This window comes from Hippopotamus amphibius, chromosome 14 (assembly GCF_030028045.1).
Source record: "Hippopotamus amphibius kiboko isolate mHipAmp2 chromosome 14, mHipAmp2.hap2, whole genome shotgun sequence".
In the NCBI taxonomy this organism is placed as follows: Eukaryota; Metazoa; Chordata; class Mammalia; order Artiodactyla; family Hippopotamidae; genus Hippopotamus; species Hippopotamus amphibius.
The window spans coordinates 73,374,426-73,396,858 of NC_080199.1; the positions used below are offsets into that span (position 1 = coordinate 73,374,426).

A 22,433-nucleotide genomic window follows, 5' to 3' on the forward strand; every position below is an offset into this window, starting at 1 on the left:
TCCTCATGTCCCATTATTCCCATTAAAACCATCTTTTTATTAACATAAAGTGACCCAGAGGAAAGTAGACCAGCACAAATAAAAAGGTGAAATGTTTGGGGTTTTTTTCCCTCCTGAGACAGACTTTTGGAACCTGACCCACAGCTGCACACCTCTGCCGAAGTATGCATCTGTCTGTCCGAGCAGCTCCCTTTTCTTCCCAGGTGATGTTGTTTGGGCACTCGTACACGTCTCCCCAGCCTGGAAGGACCAGGCTCAAGCTTGCTCTCTCACACTGAGCATTTCCCAAGCTCTTCCCTACACATCTTGGCCAATCAGCATCCCGCGCTCAGGTCTCTCTGGTCCTCACCCTCTTCTCTGCTCAGAAGGAAGAACCATCAGGCCCCTTCTAGCAGGGGGCGGCCACCAACAGCAAGAGGGTGGCCTTGACGGTCTTGTCTAACAGATTCCCCTGCTTTATTTTCTCTTGCTTCTGCAGCGCCAAGAGGGGAGGACTGGAATCCTTCAGATATTTCCCGCTCCCCATCTTCTGGTCGTAAGCTTTCTGACCACCAGGCTCTGGGCAGAGGCAGCAGTCAGATCTTCTGGGATGTTCAGCCTTTCCATCCTGCATACCACTTCCACTGGCAGCTGTCTCCCCTCCCCACCCTGCAAGTGTTGGTAGAATTCCACTGACCTCAACATTCCTAGAGGGGCTGGAATTGGCTTCAACATCCAACCTTGAAGGGAAGGCAGCCGAGTGAACCAGCCTGGGCACTGCCCCTGTGGACAGCGTGCACCCTCTGCGTTCAGAGGATAGATGCTCCGAGTGGGAAAGTCGGATGGGTTTAGCTCAGCAGATCAGCCAGGCCAGTCTCCTGCCTCTGACAGCAGCACAAAGGACTATTTTGTGAGAAAAAGTCATTGCTCTCTAACCACGTCGGCCTCAAACGTTGAGGGTGACTGCACACGCCATCCTGGTTTTCCTTAACAGTATGTTATTTACGTGGCGTTGTCTCCATTTTCTCTATTTGGGGCTTCAGTCATCTGTCACAGTGTTTCTGTATTAAATAATCTAAAGGAAAAAGCATTAGTCAGGCTTGGAGTCAAGAGTCGTGGGTTCTTTCTGTAGCTCTGTCACGAGCTAATGTATGACCTTGGGCATTGACCTTCTCTGGGCCTTCATTTGAGACATTGGGGGCTGGATTTGATGACATCCATGTTCTATAACTGCATGAGTCTTCTTTAAACCCCTACTGCATAGTATAGTAAATAGAAAACAATATTTAAAATAATATCATATGATACTAGTTCCCCCACAATTGTCCCTGCATTACTTTGGTTCAACTTTAAGGAAATACTGTTATTTCTAGTCTCTGAGGCTTACCCTACTGTGCTTTTCATGACTGAATGAACTTCATCATACTCCTCCTTTACTCTTCCGCTTTACCGATTACAGATCTACTGTCTTGTCTTTTCTTTTTTTAAATAGTTATTCATTTGGCTGCGTTGGGTCTTAGCTGCGGTACTCAGGCTCTCTAGTTGTGGCGTGAGGGCTTAGTTGTACTGAGGCAGGTGGGATCTCAGTTCCCCAGCCAGGGGTTGAACCTGGGTCCCCTGCATTGGAAGGCAGATTCTTAATCACTGGACCATCAGGGAAGTCCCTTTTTCCCTCTTTATAAATCTACTTTTATAAACTTCCCAAGAAAGTCTCAAAATGCTCTTTTATTTTTGTTACCCATCTCTAAGAGAGACCTCAGCCCTGAAGGAGGGAATACGTACTCACGGCAGATAATGGTGTTTTCTGGTGGCTTTGTGACAGCAGCCGTGCACTGAGTCCATGTCTTTGGGGGGCTGCCCACAGTCTCTCCCAAGATGCCTCTCCTGTGTTGTAAACAGGAGTTCAGAGTCCATCATCTTATAATAAACATTTGAAGCTTCCCCCCAATATTTTACTCTTTGCTGCATGAACACGTATCTCCCAGTGTTTGCACATCCACAGAGCTTCGCGAGATCTTCTGGCTGTTTATCCCCTTGGATCTTCACCAGCTGGAAGTAGAGTCATCTACAGAATTGACAGTTGTATCGTATATTTCCACATCCATGTTATTTTTTTAAATGTTGGAAAAAAATAAAATAAATTCTCATACTCATCCTGCTCCCTGGGAGACGGTGGCAGTTGGTGGGGGATGGTGAGTGAGGCATGAGATGCAGATCCCACCTGAAGGATGGGAAAACTTAGCATTGTGTGTGTGTGTGTGTGTGTGTGTGTGTAAGACTCAAAATTTTTATAGATTGAACTCCATTTATAGTTATAAAATATTGGCTGTATTCTCTGTACATCCTTATAGCTTATTTATTTTATACAGAGTAGTTTGTACCATTAACATTTTGTTTTTGTTTTTGAATATTTATTTATTTGGTTGCACCAGGTCTTCGTTGCAGCAGGCAGGCTCCTAGTTGTGGCGTGTGTGTAGGATCTAGTTCCCTGACCAGGGATCAAACCCAGGCCCCCTGCACTGGCAGCACAGAGTCTGACCCACTGCGCCACCAGGGGCGTCCCCAGCATTTTGTTTTAACGTGCATTTTAGTGGCAGGTTATACAGAAGTTGGTGGCAAAGTCATGATTAGACTCACATCTCTTCATTGCTGTCCCTACTCTGTCACATGCCAGCATTTACTCATGGCCTGAGTGGCTCCTATAGGCCAAGCACGAGGCTAGATGCCAAGAAAAATGGTGACTAAAGCTCACTCTGCCCTTGAGGGATTTGCAGACTGACGGCTACACCCGTGGGCAGTTGCGGGCCTGGGTGAGAATGCCAGGGGAGGAGTGGGCTCAGAGTGGGGCAGTCAGGCGCGGCTTCTCAGAGCGGAGATGTCTAAGCTGCAAGACAGGCAGGAGGTGGGTCGGTGGAGGGTTATCCTGATTGAAGGAATAAGTGTCTGGAGAAGCACACGGTCTGGGCCCTCTCATGGCGCAAGACAGTGGGAGCTCGGAGCGTGGGGCTGGATGCATCAGCAGACGCTGACCACGATGCTCTGCTACAATGTGTGAACATTCTCCGGAAGGCAGTGGGATGTCCCAGAGGGATTTTTAAAGTAAGCGAATATCATGATCATATTATCTTATTTACTTTAGAAAAATCACTTGGAGTTTTCTAAGGCTAAGGCCCAGAGGTGTTAGGTAGTTAGAAACTGTTGGAGTAAACTACACAGGAGACCGTAGCTTCAAATAAGATGGTGATCTTCAAAAGGAAGGAACCGGATACATCAGAGACGTAAATGAAAGGGGTAGGGAGACCAGGGACTCGGTGATTTGTTGATTGTCGGGAGTTAGGGAAAGGGAAGAGTCGGTGATGCTCTTCAGGTTTCAGGGCTAGGCTGCTGAGCTAGAGGGGACCGGAGAATGTTCTAATGATGAGTGCAAATGTGGATGAAGTCCTGATTCTCACGGCCAGCTTTACGCAGTGCCGAGTTTCCGAATCCTGGAGGACTCGGAATGATGAGGGCCTATTTTGAGAATGAAGTGGGTTTTCTGTGCCTCCGTGGCCCACTCACCTTTGGGTCCAGAGTGCTGAGGTGCTACCCCTTGACAAGATTCTCTGAGCTTTCATCCATTCCGTTGGAATTTCTCCTGAATAATTGGTAAAGAACACCAGTTTTCTCACTTCCCACACAGACCCTAGAAGGAGGCGGTGCTACACAGTTCTGGCTACAGCTGTCATTTTGCTACCTTTGGAATGTATCTTTTTGAGATTGTTGGTTTTTAGTGCCAAGGCAGAGAATATAAGGAAACATCCATGCAGGATGTCATGTAAAGGGGCTGGGCTTTGGAGCCAGAGAGACGAAGTGGGTCAGCCTAGGTGACCTTAATTTCTTCCTCTGTAAAATAAGGAAGGTAGCACCCACACCAAGGACTTACTGCAAGAATTATAAGGAGGCAAAGCATTTATGGTGCCTAACAGGTGAACGCCCGACAAATAGTTTCTGGCCTCTCTCCCCCACCCCTCAACCACGGACATTTACACCTGAACAACACTGCCTTCTCCCTCTGATGGAAGAAGCTGCGATCTGCCCTCCCTTTTACTACCTGTCTAGTAAATGGGTGAGTTTGGGGACTTCCCTGGCAGTCCAGTGGTTAAGACTCCATGCTTCCAATGTAGGGGGTGTGGGTTCGATCCCTGGTTGGGGAACGAAGATCCCACATGCCACGCAGCAAAATAAGTAAATAAAGTTTTAAAAATAAATGGGTGGTTTTTTTAAAAATACATTCCTTAGACAACAGAGAGAAAGGAAGGGAAAAGGAGAGAAGAGAGGAAGGGGAAGGAATCCGAATTAAAGTTGGGAACTTGTCTACGTGAAACTTTTGCCTAAAAGAGCTCTCTCAAGTGCCTCACATCTGTTCTTTCTCAACTACAAATGTTCACCTATGGCTTGTGACTATCATGTGTGTCTTTGGTAGCACATTAAAGACTAAGAATACTTGAACTGAGCTGGAATAGCAGGCTCATGAGTAAGACAGTGGCTTCCTTTCCTTCGCAGGCTGACTTGGCTCCACCTGTCTGTCCTCGAATCTTCGCTTTCTAAGCTGTGATGGGATCGGCATCTCCCTTTAGAAAAATGCGGGTCTTCTGCCTTGAGTCTCTTCAGATCTTTCTGCTTTGGGAGATATGCGTGTACATTCTTTCTTACTACTCTTTCTGGGTTTAGATAGCATCTAACCCTTCATTTAGGGCTCACAACCCGCCTCAGGCCACCCTTCACAGACGTTGGATAGATTCAGGGAACGTTTTTGAGTGGAACTCTCATTGGCACTGCCTTCTACCTTGGTAGCCGTCCCCCCTCCCCCTCCTTGGCATTCTTTTCTTCTGTTGCTCTAGCAGTTCTTCCTCTAATCCCATTTGTGTTCTTTTGATCCATCAGAAAAAAAAAAAAAAAAAAAAAAAAAACCTTTGAAAAAGATAGGAGGCTCAGTTTTAGCCATTGAAGAATTTATAGCCACATAAAGATATTCTTTGAGTCTTCTAATTATCTTTAAGAAACATACAGCTTTTCAAGACACCTTGTTACCATATAATGTTTAGGTCAGGATATAGTTTCTACCTGCAAAAAGTTTACATTTGTTTAAGTAAGGTAAGAAAACACAAGACAGAAAAAAGATTCTAGAGACTAATATTACACTTCTTTTAAAAGACGGGCAGGAAACCATAGTGATAGCCTCACAAAAATCCATTCTTCTGCTTGGGATGAGATTATTGATTTTCTTAGTTACTATTTTTCCCTGAAGTGTTGAAATAAGTGCCTTTTGATGCCTGGGCTTGAGAAAAACTTGTTCCCCACAGCCACTTGGCAAGTATAAATCCCAGGAACTAGGTGCTTTAAGCACTGTGTTTGTGAAGCAGGAACCATTGTTGAGAGGGGTGGAGGGGTGGGGAGGAGTGAGTCTGGGGAGGGAGGGAGGAGGCAGAAGGAGGGAGGGCCAAGCGCCCGTCTAGGAACCCTAGCCGTGGGTGGGAGTGATCAAAAGACAGGAGAGCCGGGCCTTGCTGGGGCCTTGCAGGGCCACCTTGCTCTACGCCCCCTGTTCTACCACTGCCAGCTCCACCCAGAGAATCCTTGTCACCCACACTGCTCCCAATATATCTGGAGTAGTTTCAGGCAAATCTAAACTGGTTTTACCAAAATCAAAACCTACATTGAGTTTGTTGAATTCTTTGATTGTACACATTTTGGTGCCAGAAGTAATTTGCTACACAAGAAGCACTAACATTTTGGGGGAGTTTATGAATTTTTGTGCTATCTGGTAATATGCAGGGAAAAAAATGTGTTAACTTCAAAATTTGCCACACGAGTGTAACCGATTAGAAACCTGGTGTTATTTTTTTGACTTTAAGGACTTTTAATAAGATCCGGGAATTAAAAATATATATATATAGTTACAAGCTTCTGAACTAGAGCAACACTTCATACAGTAAAAAGCAATAAAGAAAATCTGTTCAAACAGCAGTTCATCAAAACATTGCCCCAAATCACCAGGTAAGAGCCAACCTGAGTAGAATTTAACCACATAAAGATGCCAGTATCCACTAATTTTGACCAACAAAGATGACAACACAGCAATAAGTTTTGCTCCATGTTGTACTAGAATGTAGTTTAGTCTATGAAGGGAAGGAAATTGTAGACATAGGTTATTAAAATCGAGTATCAACAATGTGTTAGGTGTGGACAGAAAATCAAACCTCACCTTGACATTCAGCTGTCATTTACTGAGTACCTGTGATGGGCAAACAGTGCTGGAGGAACAAAGATGAGTAAGACAACATAATATGCAATATATTTACATAGGTTTAAAATATATAATAGTCTATTGCCATTCTATTTATGACACTATAAAAGCCATTAGAAAGGTACAACCAAAAGTGACAGAGTTCAAAAATGAAAGAAAGCTCATCAAATTGAGAATTGTAAACGGTTGGGAAAGTTTTAAAGGACAGGTTGCATTTAGGAGCAGCGGTGGGGGAAGGACGTTACAAAGCAAGAGTGTGGCCAGAAGCTCGAAGGTAGGAAAGTACAAGGTCCAGTTTGATTGGAAATTAGGAGAACAGTGGGAGGGAAAACAAGGGAGACATTTTGCTTGGTTAGGGAAGGCCTTGAAGGCCGGGTGAGGATTTTGTAGTTAATTGGAAAGAAAATATTGTAATTAAATGGAAGGTTTTTAAGCAGTGGTGGCGTTTTATGCATTAGGAAAATATTACTAATACTAGTTTTTAAAATAACCTAAAATAAATAGCCAACATCTGGTGCTCATTTACAGAATTCTAAGCAATTTGCATGGTAGGCTCAGCTTCTGATGTATAGGAGCTAATTTAAACTCACAACTTTGCTTTGAAAGAGGTGTTATCATTTGACAAAAGCAGCTGAGGCTCAGAGAGCTTAATCCACTCTGCCCAAGGTAACACAGTAACACAGCTAGTTAGTGCAAAGGCCAGGTTTTTAACCTAGGAGTGTCTGGTTCCAAAGCCTCCATTCTTAACCACAAAATAATAAAGGCCAGAGCTAGAGTTGGAGGTAATAGAAAAGAAAAAAAAAAAAGAAAGAAAGAAAGAAAGAAAGATGTTGGGAGAGAATGATTCAAAAGTTCTGTGACATAGATGTTACAGAATTTGATGGGAAGGAAGAGGAAGAGGGGGAATTAGACCCCTAGAACTGGAGCTGGTGTGGGAAGTAGGGAAATCGGAAAGGGGTGTGAATTAGAAAGCAAACCTGTGAGCTTGAGAAACTAGTACATGGTGGGGTCCAGGATAGAGCCTAAGGCTGAAAGGGAAACTTAGGGTCATTTACATAGAAATGGAGGTTAAAACTCCCTGTAGAGTTGGTCACGGGGTCTCTAAGAGAACAGAGAAGATGACTCAAGATTGAATTATGGGAAAAGAAGGAAGAGTCATTAAAGAAGACACAGCAGTAGTGATTAGAGGTAAAAAGTTTTTCATGTAAACACTGATACTTTTCCTCCTAGCAGATATCTGATTCTGATTTGTGTTAGCAGGGTGGTCGTATTTGGATGACAATGGAGACACCTGAACTTTAGGGCTATGATAAATGTGCCTGATTTTTACATATATTGTATATTTCTTTACAGGGAAGAATTTCCAGAGTTAAGAGATCTGAATTTCCTTAAATGATCTAAATCTTTGTCTTCTATTAGCAAATTTCTTCTCTTAAAAAATTGGAGAGCTTCCTAGGTGGCGCAGTGGTTAAGAATCTGCCTGCCAACGCAGGAGACACAGGTTCGATCCCTGCTCCAGGAAGATCCCACATGCCACGGAGCAACTAAGCCCGTGTGCCAAAAAAAAAAAAAAAAAAATTGGAGTTTTTTGTTTCTAATTTTAGAAGTAATATAAATTGTAGAAAACTAGGGAAATATTGAAGAGTGTAAGGAGAAAAAGATTACCTTTCACCAGAAATAAACACTATTAATGTTTTTTAGTATATTCTTCCAGTCTTTTTTGGATTCACATACACTTTTTTTTTTCAAACCAAGGATCCTTCTGAAAGTAGTTTTTGTCATGATAAGGTATTACAAATATTTTTACATGGCATTAAATTTAGTATTCATAACAATTTGATAGTGGCATATTAATTATCGGTCATGAAGATGAATCAAAATTTATTAAACCAAGCCACTGTCATTGAACATCTAGGTTGTTATAGATAATTCTGCCATGACGAGCATGCCTTTTACTTATTTCTGATTATTTTCTGAGTATTTTCTGAAGCAAAATCACTGGTCAAATGCCATGAATGTGTCCAAAGCAGAATTCTGTTTCTGAATATGACTGCTAATTTGCTGGTAGTACTCATGTTAGAATATACTAAACCATGCTATCTCCTTCCTACTGCCTTATTTCCATTCTTGGAAATCAAAAGAAACCTTAGAAAAAGGATCAACAGCAACCTTTCAAAAAAAAGCTTACAGGTTTTTCGTTGTTGAGTTTTTTCAACACCTTTATGAACAACAGGTGTGGGTTGGCAGTCACCTGCTATTTAGCCCCACAAGCCATTTTGGACACTGTTTTTTAAACAAAAAGGCTGTCTTTCAGGGAGGTGAGGCCATCTTCCTAAACGGTGCAGCTTCTGCTAGCAGAGAGACTCCTGCACGCACTCTGGCCTCTGACAAAGACACATCCAAGGTGGTAAACCCCACCCAGGTGAGGAAGGTATGTATCAGGTCTGCGAGGATCTCTCTCCCAGGCCTCAGGGATTTTCAGGCGTCTTCTTTGCACTCCCTGGAGGCCTGGAACGCCCGCTCTTGTCTTGCTCTCCCAGGCAGAGCAAGGCACTCTCCTGTCTCCAGAGTCTTTCTCTGGACTTGGAATGGTCCCACAGTTGGGGCACCAGCCTCCTCCGGTGCTCCAGGGAGCTCTGGCCGCAAGTCCCAGATGCCGGATGCCGGGCACCTGTCCTGGCCTTTCCTCCCTTCAGTCCCATCCCATCAGCCGGCAGCACCCGCACTTGTCACTTGGGACTGACGTGTTGCCCATGATGGGAAATGGGCTTCTTTACTCCAGCATTAATGCAGTGTTTCGCACACTGCAGGGCCCATTGGTGGGTTGGAAAGTAAATTTAGGATTTTTTTTTCTTTCCATCTTTATTGCAGTATAATAGCTGTACACTGAAATTTAGGATTTTAAAAAAAAAATCAGACTCCATCACAATGGTAGGTATTGTTTCATGAAACTTTTTTCAAGTTTGTTTGTTTGTTTGTTTTAATTTTTTGGCCACACCACGCGACTTGTGGGATCTTAGTTCCCTGACCAGGGATCGGTCAAACCCAGCCCCTTGGCAGTGAAGCACAGAGTCCTAACCACTGGACAACCAAGAAATTGCCATACATTTTTTCAAGTTTTATATATGCAAAATGTATGTGTCCTGTTCAAAAACCTTGAGAGTCAAGGCTATAAACTCAGATCACATTCCCATGAGGATCTGAGGTATATTTAGGTAGGAAAATGTGATCATTTTTTATTTTATTAGCGAGGCTAGTAACTGGAAGATCATGTGGCTTAGTGGAGAAAACTTTAGCTTTGGAGTCAGAACTGGGTCAAGCATTATTACTCTCTCACTAGCTGTGTGACCTTGGACAACTTAGCAGATCTCTCTGAGCCTCCTTAGAATTATTTGTAAAAGAGAGATAAGCATCCTGACATGCAGGATCACTGTGAGGATTAAACAAAATCATTTGTTATAGTGCTCAGCACATAGGAGAGACAGAAACAGAGCTTACTTTGAGCTATAGGACATTCTCTGCAGCACAGCCAGACTGTTTCTCATCAGGAGTACATACTACCTGTGACAGCACCAACAATGGTTCTGTGCCTCACCTGAGGGACCCTCTAGCTCAGTTTCCCACTCTGAGTTCTGTGTGATGATACCGTTTCCTACAAAAAGAATCTCTGAGCAAGAACATTTGAGAATCGCAGCGGTAGTCCTAAAGTCCTAAGGACCCAACTCAGGACTTGCAAACTCAAATGTCCGCAGGGGCCAGGCAGGCAGGACGGCAGGTCAGGTGCTTAGGGAACAGTGGGGCCTCCGGCAGAAGACGGAGCACTCACCTCCTTTGAGGGAGGGCAGCCACTCTTCACGGGATCGTCGCCCTGCCCAACTGTGGAGTCAAGCTTCTCAGATCTCTGGTTTTTCAAAAGAAGCCAAATAGCTGGATTTTTTAATGTGAGAAAAAAAAAAAGTCAATTTTTAAAAAAACACCGTGTTGACCAAACGGAACATCTGTGTGTCACATAAGCCAGACGCCTGCCAGTTTGCACTGTCTGACCTAATGCATCATGGCTCAGCTGACAAGCACCTCAGGCACTCAAGGAAAACCTCCCAGCATACCCCTGGAGAGTACTGTTTTAACATCATTTTGTAGCAAAGATACACTTTAAGCATAAAATATATAATTCCACTAATAGAAGAAATTTCCACTGAATGAAGAGGAAGAGCGTCATTTTCACGAGGTGTTAAATGCCACAGGCCGCAGGAAGGTACTGGGCAAAATTGGCAAGTGGGTAGGAACCCATGATCCCTTTCTGTGTTTGTTTCATAAAACATTAATTTCTTTTTTTAAAAAACAGCTTTATGGAGAGAGAATTCACATATGTACAATTTGGTGACTTTTGCTATCTTCACAGAGTTGCGCAGCCATTGCTATAATCTAATTTGAGAACATTTTCATCTGAAAAGAAGCCTCATACCTATTAGCAGTTACTCCCCTTTCTCCTAGTCCCCCACCCCTGGCTACCCCAATCTACTTTCTGTCTTTATAAATTTCCTATTCTGGACATTTCGTATAAATGGAACCGTACAATATGTGGGCTGTGTGTGTGTGTGTGTGTGTGTCTGGCTTCTTTCACTTAGCATGACGTTTTCAAGGTTCATCGATGTTGTAACATGTCAGTACTTCATTCCTCTCTATTGACGAATAATATTCAATCACAAAGATATACTACGCTTTACTTAACCCCTCATCAGTTGATGAGCATTTGGGTTGCTCTTTGACTATTACAAGTAGTGCTGCTCTGAACGTTCATGCACAGGTTTTTGTGTGGACATGTTTTTGTTTCTCTTGGGTACATTCCTAGGAGTGGAATTGCTGGGTCATGTGGTAACTCTGTGTTTAACCTTGGGAGGAACTGTCAGACTGTTTCCCAAAGCGGCTGCACCGTTTTACACTCCCACCAGCAGTGCATGATGCTGTCAGTTTCTCCACGTTTTCACTCACTCTTGTCGTGTCTGTCTTTTTGATTAGAGTCATCCTAGTGGATGTGCTAAGACATTTGTTCTTAAAGGTTTATGGCATTTACGGCACTTCTAATAGGGCAGTTGAATTTGGCCTTTTGACGTAGTTCTTGCGATCAAGACCTAAAATAGTGATCTTTTCTGAATTTACATCACCATTTTATAAAAACGTTTACTAATGAGTTTCCCCCTCTTCATGTGTACCATTCTTTGGCTAACCAGAGAACAGGCACCTTACTAAGAAAAGGTGTACTTTTTCTTCCTTATTCACCAGTGAAATATTCCAGTTCTAGAGATATTATTGGTATAAATTCGCTTCCAGGAATTCCTTGGTGGTCTAGTGGTTAGGACTCTTTCACTGCAGAGGGCCCGGGTTCAACCCCTGGTCAGGGAACTAGGATCATGGAAGCCACAAGGTGCAGCCTCAAAAAAAAAAAAAAAAATCACTTCCATACCGTTTTCTTTGCCTCAGCCATCAATGCTGCCCACAGCTGAAGCCACTGATTTCCCCACTTGCAAGCCACGTTCGGACAGAAGACTTGGCCGAAGAAGAAGTACTTAAACAGCCCAGAACAAGGTTCCCCTTCTCCACGCACTAACAGATATAATAACACCAGCCTCCCTTCCTCCGGCAGTTCTGTATGCCCATCTCTTTAATCCTGTAATGTCCTTGCAAATGAGATAAGGCATCACTACCTCTAAGTAAGAGTTGGGGAAATGAGCACAGACCTTAGTGGCTACCAGAGGCCACACGTGGTAGAGTGAGGGGTGGGACTCAGTGTCCTAGGTCACAACCTGTACTCTTTTTTTCTCTTCCTGAATTCCTCTCCTTTATTGTCAGCATTCAAAAAAAAAGAAAAAAGAAAAAAAAAAAAAGAAGGTTTTGAATGTACAAGATCCTTAGTATGGTTGACCTCGTCAGACATTTCGGTTTACTGTTTCTATTCCTTTTCAGAAACTGGCCCTTTTCTAGGAGAGACAACAGAGAATTCATATAACTTGACTTTAGGCTTCATTGCATGGGGAGGAATCAATATCCTCCAGCAAAAGACTTACAGCCCCCTGTCTGCTTTTTGTATTTTTTTTCATTAGAGTTAAGTTTCAAATGCCTGTTGGAAGCAACCTTTGGGCAGACATTCTTGCAGTTTTCTGTGATAAATTCTTTGGCTTGCCATCATTCACTGTATCCAACTAGGAATAACCTTGGCCTAGTTGGGAGCTGGTAAATACTACAAATATATGCGTTTGTCTTTATTTGCAATTCCCTCCAGCCCCCAACTCCATCTTCCTCTTTTTAAGTTATAAGAATGAGGTACAATTGACATCTATCCTCAATATTAATCCTCACATTTACTTATTACTTATTATTCTATTTTCCTGCCTTCTGATTTAGAAATACCCCAATGTTTATCTCCAAAGATAGAAGAGGAAGATTAAAACAATAATTTGCAGTAAGTACTCTTTCAGTTATTAATTCATTTATTCAACAGACTTTATTTAGGGCCTGCTATATAGGCACCCTGCTAGGCGCTTGGTATGCAAAGATAAGATAGGATTCCTGCCTTTAAGGGGTGCATTGCAGTGGGACAAACAGACCTATAACTGGATAATTAGAATTGTGAGCACAGTAATTAATGTACAGAATATTATGAGATCCCAGAAGAGAGGCACTTCACCTATCCTAGAGGCAGGCTCCAAGAAGGGTGTGAGCCATATTAATGAAGATCTGTAATTCAGTTGGCTAAATTTGGCATGGGAGAGAGTGTTCAGGCTTTTTGAATTAGATAACTTTGTAAGTTGGGATAAAACACCCAATGGCCCTAAAGTAAAAATATATGCCAATTTGTGGCTAATGACTCATGTTGAAGAAGGGGAGGGTCTCATATCATAAATAAGTGAATATTAAGGTTTCAGGGTCAGAGCTAGAAGTTGTAGGGTTGACTTAAAAAGTTTCTCTCCTTTTTATGTTCCTCCCTTTGTATCACAAAAAGCAAATATAAGAAATGTGCATATAAGCAAAGGTTTTAATACTCTGTGGCATGGCCTCTGCTATACTTGGGAATAAATGAAGGCACCATCACTAGTTTGGATGAGGATTCGTGCTGTTTGAGGCTAGAATTTTAAAAAAAAGCTTAATTTGCAACCACTGCCCTCATATAAAATTAAAATATGAAGAGAAACTCAAGGCTAACTACACTTGAGGTTTTCTAACTCATGGGTTTGAAGGGGTCTGCATAACATAATTTTAAACCTTTGAAGAAAAGGTTTAATCTTTACAACAACCCCATGATCACTTCCATTTTATAGCTGAGAGATTTGAAGCACAAAGAAGTTAAAAAAAACAAAAACAAAAAACAAACTTGCCTGAGATCATACAGCTAGTAAGTAGCAGAGCTGGAATTTGAACTCAGGTCTACTTAAATCCAGTGCCTGTTATTCACCATACCATCCTGCTGAAATAGAAACCTGTGTGGGCCCATTGCTCTTGTGTTGTTCTGTGACCATAAACTTACCCTGGCAGGGGTAAGCTATTAGAGACAACTGGTAAAAGTATCTACAAAAGTGGTTGGGCCAGGGCAAACCCAACACTGCTCCTGGAAAATACTGATAATGCTATCTTCAAGTAATAGTCAAATTTTGATATCATGGGTGCCATTTGAAGTGTAGATCATTCTCATGAATATTTTGTAATATAGTCATCGAGAAGATAAAACAGAATTGAAATAAATATCTAGATTTAAATAAAGCATAAAATTTGGTTAATAGAGGGAAGTAAAGAAGAGTAAATGTGTGTGAAAATAACCATATAACAGTTAACGTTAGATGTTTGCTTTTTAAACACCAGGTGTACATTATACTAGTTTATATATTCTTAATGTTATACTTTTTCATGTTCATATGGCAGGGAGTGTCCATTCACTTAGAATCCCTGAGACCAATTATGTATTTTTTGTAAAAAAGGAATAAACATTAAAATCATAGGTCAGGAGAGGTTATCTCTAAGTCTATTCCCAAATAGCTTAATAAATTCGAGCAAATACATTATGTTACGGACGCTTAGATTGGATAGATGAAATACAATTAATAAGATGAGTTATTTTTACTTCGGTCTGTTACGTTTGGAGGAGTTGGCTGGTGGGTTTAGAAGTGTATAAACATACCATTAGAGAGTGAAAAAAAGGGAAGTCTGTTATAACTGAATAGGGGTGTGGTCTGCTCAGGCTACAGAGGAATAGATAATGGTTTCATAAAGGGCCGATACAACCGTGGAGTCTTCAGAACTGGCTCTTACAGCTGGCACACTTTTCTTTACAAGACATAATAAGTACGTCTATTAATACCGGCCAGCTTGGTGCGTTAGAGAAACCACCGCCTGTGGATTTGGGCACAGGCTCTCTCTGCCGGCATCTAATCCTCCGGGTAACAATATACCTACAACTCCTGCAACCCTAGAGCAGTTACATGGATGCACTAAGTGGTGTGATGGGAGGGAAAGATAGCATCACAAGGATTCGTTTGATTATAACAGTAATCCACACCAAGTCACATAAAACAGCCCAACAGGTAAAAATGTGGTCTCTAATGAATTTGCTAATTCTAGCAGGCCCTCACAAACATTTCCTGCTAGAGTACCCCGTATCAGAACCAAGCGGCTGTGCTTTAATGACATGGAATAATCATTTGATTTCCAGGAAGTTAAGACAGTGCTTTGTATTTAAATAAAAAGTTCTAGACAAGCCCTGAAACTCGATCAAACCAAGAAAAAAGGGTGAAACTAGATGCCTGTGCGGTGAGTCAAGGTTTCAGCTGCTCCGCACGCCTGACGGTCGGGGCTTAGGAGCCCAGAAAAGGGGTGTCTTAAAACCGGCTGACTGGAGCGTGTCACTTTCTTATAGGAAAAGCCCTGCCTTTCCAGAGATCTGAAGTGTAATGCCACCATCTGTTGCTGAGGAGCTCGAATCGTGGCTGCCTTAGCCCCCCTGCGCGGGCAGAAACCCCGGTTTTCGGGACCCGTGATCCCGTCGTGTCGCTCTCCCTCTCGAAGGTGTGTGAAAAGTCTGGGGCCTCTTCTCTTAACGGCTCTGGAAGTGAGTTTGGGGTGAGAAGGGGGGGGGGAGGCCTGTGGGTGTCTCTCTTGCCTGAGGAGTTGGAGACACTTGTGGAAAAGTCAGGCCCTTTTCGCTCCGGCGGCCGCTCGGGTGTGGGGCTGGCTTGGGTTAGACACATGCACACATACACCATAGAGCTCTGCTTTCCCGTAGCAGCTGCTGCCTCTGCCTCTGCCTCTCCCGCCTCAGCCTCTTTGCCCGGCATACACACACATTCAGATTTGCGCGCTGTTTCAATCCTTGATGACGTGTCCCCGGAGACAGCCAATAGCGGACGGGCTCTGGTCAGGACAATGGGAGGTATCGGGCCAATGAGCGAGCCCCGTGAGTTGGCGGTAGCCAATAGGAGCCGCGCTGGCTGGAGAGTAATGTTACAGAGCGGAGAGAGTGAGGAGGCTGCGTCTGGCTCCCGCTCTCACAGCCATTGCAGTACATTGAGCTCCATAGAGACAGCGCCGGGGCAAGTGAGAGCCGGACGGGCACTGGGCGACTCTGTGCCTCGCGGAGGGTGAGTCTGGGGCAGCGCCGCGGCGGGGAGAGCGCCTCCGGCAGCTCCCCAGCCCGCGCGGCGGCCGGATCCCCGCGGCCGGGAGCCGGCGGGTCAGGATCCACACAAAGGCAAATGAGGGGGGACCGTGGGGGGAACTGCGCACGGAGCGAGCCTCCCCTCGGGCGCCGGGAGCCCTGCCCCGCGCCGGAGCCCCGGCCCCCGGGCCGCCTGAGGCGCCGCGAGCCCCGCGCCCCGCGACTTTCCACCCCCGGCGGCGTCCGCGCTGACTGGCGCAAAAAAAATTTTTTTTCCTTAAAAAAAATTTTTTAACGTGTTTTCGGCCCCCAGGCCGAGCGTTCGGGCGGCCGGCGTGCGCGGGGGGCGGCGGGCCGGCGGGCGGGCGGGCGGCGCTTCACGGCTGCATTGGCCGCCGCAGAGCCGGGCGCCGGCGGCGGGCGAGCGCGGGCGGGCGGGCGGGCGCTGCGGGCGGGCGGCGGCGCGGGGCCGGGGCCGGGGGCGGCGGCGCGGGGCCGGGCCCGCCGGCCTGAGCCTGAGCCCGAGCCCGTGCCCGGGCGCGGCGGCGGCGGCGGCCCGGCGGCGGGGGGAGCGGCGCCGCGGCGCTCGCTGGAACATGGCTGACTCGGCCCGGCGCTGCTGGCTGGAGAGAAAACAAGGCGGGCGGGCGGGCGCGGGCGGGGGAGCTGGGCGCAGCAGTTCCGAGGCAACTTTTTTTTTCCTCTCCTCGCAGCCCCGCGTCCTCCGTGCGGGGGCGGCGGGCCGCGCGGGCCGCGCGGAGGGAGACGGGGAGCGGCGGGCCGGGGGCGCCTCCCCGGGGCGCCCCCCCCCCCCGCGGGCGGCGGGAGGGGGAGGGGGAGGGTCCGGCCGCGCGCCCCCCGCCCCTCCCCCCGGCCGTCATGGCCGAGTGTGTGCGCCAGAGCGCGGCGCGCACCCCGCCCGCCTGCGCTCGCGCTCACACTCGCACACTCACTCTCCCGCACACACGCGCACACACACACACACACACACATACACACACACACAAAGGGAAGGAGCCATATTCTCGCTCGCGCTCGCCCTCGCGGCGGCGGCGGCGCAGGCGGGGAAGACGCGCAGCGGCCATTCCGTGCGCGCCGGCCCCGGCGGCCGCGGGCGGAGCCAGCCCCCATTTCGAGCGGGGCTGCTCCCTCCGCCGAGCCGACAAAATGGGGGAGGCCAGCGGGCCTGCGCGGGGCGGCGGGCGGCCGGGCGCACGTGGCGGCCCCGCGCGGGGAGCCGGGCCTCGAGGCCGGGCCGCGGCCCCGCCGCCCCGGGCGGCCTCCCCTCGCGGCCCCGAAGTTGGCGGGCGGGGGGCCCCGTGGCGGGAAGGTGTGCGGAGCCCGCACCGCGCGGCGCCCCAACTTTCACGGCCTTAAAAAAAAAAATAAAAGGATATTCCCCTGGTGAGGGCGGGGGGCACCCCGAGCAACGAGCAGGAGTGGCTTTTGTCCCTCATCCTTGTTTACTCGAAGAAACTTCAGACCGGACGTGTTTAGTCAGAACTGAAATACATCTCCGGGCCAAACCGATAGGAAACGAGGCTGCCTGGCGCTGGCAGCCGCGCGGATCGCACCGCCACCCCCCAGCCTGGGTCCGAGCGCCGGAGCTGCTGTTGCTCCCTCCTCCCGGCAAACTTTTATGCCGAGAGAATATTTTAAAGTAATCATTGGGAAAACTTTAGATGAGCGGTGGATTTGGCCCGTCATCTGGAAAGGTCTACTCACTTTGGCTCTCACCTATTTTATTCCTTACGTACTGCAGAGCCATGAATCCGCAGCGTTACTTTTCTGACCTTTGGTTTTGCTGATTAAAAATGATTTTTCACATTGAATTTTTTTTTTAATGACCGGTTGGGTATTCATCCGGAACAGATACAGGCGCATAAGTGACAAATACTGTGTGAGTATACCATTGTGTCTGCACTTTTTTGAGATTACACTGAAGGACTGTTTTTTGCTTGGTGTAGCCTTTTCTAGGAATTGGTTATCATTGCCATTTTCTTTGGTGTTATGAGGGGTTAAGGCCTCATACCTGTGTTAAGTAACCAGTGCCTTGCTTTTCATTCACTCCCCTAGAAGTTAGAGTGCTGTTAAATGCCATACACTTCATTGCTAACATTGAACTTTTGTTTTATTTTTTAGAAAAATAAACATGGGCAAAGGAGATCCTAAGAAGCCGAGAGGCAAAATGTCATCGTATGCATTCTTTGTGCAAACTTGCCGGGAGGAGCACAAGAAGAAGCACCCAGATGCTTCAGTCAACTTCTCAGAGTTTTCTAAGAAGTGCTCAGAGAGGTGGAAGGTAAGAGGGCTTAAAGCATACTAAGGAGGTAATAAAGGGTGAAGTCCAAATTGGGATTTTAAAAAAGCCTCGGTACAATTTGCATAATATGAGTGGTGATGTTAGAACAGGCTACTAAATATTTGGCAAAAGACACTGGTTTTATTCATTTTAATACTTAAGAGGACAACTTGTTAAAATTTTGTTACTGACTTAAGTTTACAAATTATTCTTTTATAGACCATGTCTGCTAAAGAGAAAGGAAAATTCGAAGACATGGCAAAGGCGGACAAGGCCCGTTATGAAAGAGAAATGAAAACTTATATCCCTCCTAAAGGGGAAACAAAAAAGAAGTTCAAGGATCCCAATGCACCCAAGAGGCCTCCGTAAGTATCTTGCCTGTTTTTATTCTCAAGAAGTGTTTTGCAGTAGAATCAGACAAATTTAGCAAGCCACCTTGTGGATTTGGAGTCTGTAATCAGAGTTTCTTAGCTAAGTTACATTGGTATATTTAAATTTTGTAAATAAAATTCCTGTTGGATGGCAGTTTAGTTAGAGCAGTGGAATTAGATACTGGCCTCCTTCACCCAGTGTATCTCCTAAATGTAATTCTGATTCTTTTATATCTTGAGAAATAGCGGTTTGAGAGTAATTTGCAGAGTGTTCTTTTGGAGCTCTAATAAATAGTATATGTTCAACTAGTAGGATCATAAGTTAAATAATTGTGTAAATTAAGTTTAATGAGGGGTATTTAGCATTTTATAATATTTATACCCTTTCAGATATGTGGTAGTAATTAAAAGCAGCTTTTATATAGCAATACAGTACAGTTGTCAGTAAACCTGCAATTTTAAAATTAAATTTCTCCTTTTAGTTCGGCCTTTTTCTTGTTTTGTTCTGAGTATCGTCCAAAAATCAAAGGAGAACATCCTGGCCTATCCATTGGTGATGTTGCAAAGAAACTGGGAGAGATGTGGAATAACACTGCTGCAGATGACAAGCAGCCTTATGAGAAGAAGGCTGCTAAGCTGAAGGAAAAGTATGAAAAGGTAAGAAGTATGGATTTGCTTGGTGTGGTGATGAAAGGGTATGCCAGATGTTAGATGAATGATTCTACTTGGTACTGCATCTTAGTTCCCTGTTTTATGATTTCTAAGAGTTGGAGGTGTGATGCAGTTTTAAGTATAACAGCTGTTCAGTGTGCCGTTGCTGTAGTCTGAAGTCCTTTTCCATCTTTCAGAGAATGTAGAAGATCAAATAAGTTGTTAATGTTGTTTGAGTTAACATAATTTGACTTGGCCAAAGGCCATATACATTTAAGATCGTTTTGTTATTCTCCAGTAATGCAAATTTATGAAGATTTTGGTAGTCACTTTTGAGTCAGGTGATTTAGTTATTTTAAATGATCAGGCACACAACATTAAAACAGGCTGGACCAAGTAATATAGATCTATATTGTTCATAAACACCCTGAAACATTTATGTTCCCTTCCTTAGCTTAAAAAAAAACTTTACTAAGTTAAAAAGTTATGTTTGTTGATCTGTATAGTAAATTGATATAGTAAAATAAGAAAAAGCTATAGGCTCTATACTTTGAGTTGAAATATTAAGTTAAGTTAGATTTTAGCTTATTTGGTCATTCTGAAGAAATGTATTCATTTCTGGATGTTTCTTAACGTAATCACATGTTGGGTGGCAAATAACTTTTTTTTTTTTTTTTTTTAAGAGAAGATATATGGATTAGGGTCTGCCAGTATAAACCTGTAGAATGCTTTTTTGCATTCAGAAGGTGGCAGTGTCTACCCTTTAATCAGTCTCTACATTCTAGTTTTAATAAACTAAAGTTAGGATGTGGTACATAGTTGTACTTCAGTGAGGCATAACAGTGCAAATATTAGACCGTGCCATTCCATGAATTATGGATTATTTACAATTATCTCATAATTGTATGTGCGTTTCTGAAAGTCCAAGTTGGAGTGAGTCTGCAGATACGTAGTATTTTAGTGTGTTTGAGTCCTTGTTTTTTCATAAAGTTTCGCCGTGTCACTTTTATTTCTCCCCTTACTTAACTATTTTGTCCTTCCTACCACTTTTTTCCCCGCCTTTATTTTGGAAGGATATTGCTGCATACCGAGCTAAAGGGAAGCCCGATGCAGCGAAAAAGGGAGTCGTCAAGGCTGAAAAAAGCAAGAAAAAGAAGGAAGAGGAGGAAGATGAGGAGGATGAAGAGGATGAGGAGGAGGAGGAGGATGAAGAGGAGGAGGAGGAGGAGGAGGAGGATGATGATGAATAAGTTGGTTCTAGCGCAGTTTTGTTTTTTTTTCTTGTCTATAAAGCATTTAACCCCCCTGTACACAACTCACTCCTTTTAAAGAAAAAAAATTGAAATGTAAGGCTGTGTAAGATTTGTTTTTAAACTGTACAGTGTCTTTTTTTGTATAGTTAACACACTACCGAATGTGTCTTTAGATAGCCCTGTCTTGGTGGTATTTTCAATAGCCACTAACCTTGCCTGGTACAGTATGGGGGTTGTAAATTGGCATGGAAATTTAAAGCAGGTTCTTGTTGGTGCACAGCACAAATTAGTTATATATGGGGATGGTAGTTTTTTCATCTTCAGTTGTCTCTGATGCAGCTTATACGAAATAATTGTTGTTCTGTTAACTGAATACCACTCTGTAATTGCAAAAGAAAAAAGAAAAAAAGTTGCAGCTGTTTTGTTGACATTCTGAATGCTTCTAAGTAAATACAATTTTTTTTATTAGTATTGTTGTCCTTTTCATAGGTCTGAAAATTTTCTTAAGGGGAAGCTAGTCTTTTGCTTTTGCCCATTTTGGATCACACAAATTATTACAGTGTTTATCTTTCATATAGTTAGCTGATAAAAAGCTTTTGTCTATACACCCTGCATACTCTTGATGAGGGTAATAAAAGTTTAATCGAGACAGTTTTCATCCATAACCGAAACTCAAATCTTGATCAGTTGATACCAGATTTCACATAGCCCAGTTACATTTCCAAAGTGAAGAGTAACCAGTCTACTCACAGCACGGGATTATTAGAATCAAACATTTTGAAAGTCTGTCCTTGAAGGACTGATTAAAAAAGTATGTTCTAATCTTTACATGAGGACTCTACATTCTTTAACTCCCATTACCATGTAATGGCAGTTATATTTGCAGTTCCCACGTTAAAGACCTGAGAATGTATCTCCAAAAGCGTGAGCTTAAAATACAAGACTGCCGTGTTAAGTTTTTTTGTTGATATTAGTCCCAGCAAAGGCTCTGGAAAGAAAAGTGCTGGCTATAAATGTCTTCTCCTATTTACTGAAATATGGATTGTTTAGGAAACTTGAGACCCTCCGTTAAAGGTATTTTTCATTAATTGGGCCAACTTTTCAAACTGTACACCACATTTTAAATCCAGGTATATTTTCCTATGTTATGGTTTGCCCCTTTATAAATCAAATAGACATGAGGGAAGAAGACACTTAAACTTTGTATTTCAGTATGAATTATTTATTTGCATTTGATTTTTCTTTACAAAACTCAAGCTCATTCATTAGGGTCATATGTTTATCTGCTTAACAGTTTAGGGAACAATTTGGCAATTTTGTGGTTTTTGAGATTATCGTTCTCTTAAAGTGCCAGTGTTTTAAAATAGCGTTCTTGTAATTTTACACGCTTTTGTGATGGAGTGCTGTTTTGTTATATAATTTTGACTTGGATTCTTTCCATTTGCATTTGTTTATGTAATTTCAGGAGGAATAATGAACATCTGAGTCCTGGATGATACTAATAAACTAATAATTGCAGAGGTTTTAAATATTAGTTAAATGGCTTTCACTTAAGATTTTAAGATTTTATTATATACATATTTTAATCTTACTCTCAGTTAATACCTCTTAGCAACATCATGTAAGTGTAAGGGCTGGCAAAGTTTATCCCTTTAAAAATACTCACTTTACCCTTATAAATAGGTTAATGGGCTGATAAAAAAAGATTTTCATGAAACATTCCATGTGTTCTCAGAGGCTGCTGTATATGTAAATTAGGAAAAACTAATTTTGCTTTGATTACTGGATTAAACAAGATAATTTTCTGTAGCAAGGCACATGTAAGTAAAAAGCAGGAATAGTGATGATTTTCTAAACTTGAGTTTTCTAAGCTAAAGGAGAGGACCTCAGTAGAAAGGCTGAAATTGTGTCAGAATTTATCACATTTTTAGTCAGGAGGAACAAGTAG

General features: G+C 43.8%; 1 protein-coding gene and 1 long non-coding RNA gene across 4 annotated transcripts in view; both read left to right on the top strand.

Annotated features, from left to right (window-relative positions):
* The window catches only part of LOC130835754 (uncharacterized), a 107,103-nt gene extending 91,784 nt beyond the window's left edge, over positions 1-15,319 (top strand). The window contains exons 2-3 of the long non-coding RNA XR_009049024.1: positions 12,668-12,725; positions 15,171-15,319. This is a non-coding gene — a long non-coding RNA (uncharacterized LOC130835754). The remainder of the gene's footprint in view (positions 1-12,667; positions 12,726-15,170) is intronic.
* Positions 15,320-15,739: 420 nt separating this feature from the next.
* On the top strand, positions 15,740-22,014 carry HMGB1 (high mobility group box 1). 3 transcript variants are annotated; one of them, XM_057707507.1, is made up of 5 exons: positions 15,740-15,891; positions 18,051-18,210; positions 18,430-18,575; positions 19,064-19,238; positions 20,306-22,014. In XM_057707507.1, the coding sequence occupies exons 1-5, from the start codon at positions 15,752-15,754 to the stop codon at positions 20,480-20,482; spliced, it is 798 nt and encodes a 265-aa protein (XP_057563490.1). In that variant the 5' UTR covers positions 15,740-15,751; the 3' UTR covers positions 20,483-22,014. The 3 variants fall into 3 exon arrangements, with proteins under 3 accessions (XP_057563490.1, XP_057563492.1, XP_057563491.1); XM_057707509.1 differs by lacking the exon at positions 15,740-15,891 and adding an exon at positions 15,983-16,001; XM_057707508.1 differs by lacking the exon at positions 15,740-15,891 and adding an exon at positions 17,373-17,808.
* Positions 22,015-22,433: the final 419 nt, after the last annotated feature.

Coding starts and splice junctions, on each gene's coding strand:
- HMGB1 (XM_057707507.1), top strand. CDS start 15,752: ATGTTACAGAGCGGAGAGAGTGAGGAGGCTGCGTCTGGCTCCCGCTCT. Junction 18,576..19,063: donor AATGCACCCAAGAGGCCTCC/GTAAGTATCTTG, acceptor TTCTCCTTTTAG/TTCGGCCTTTTTCTTGTTTT. Junction 19,239..20,305: donor TGAAGGAAAAGTATGAAAAG/GTAAGAAGTATG, acceptor TTATTTTGGAAG/GATATTGCTGCATACCGAGC.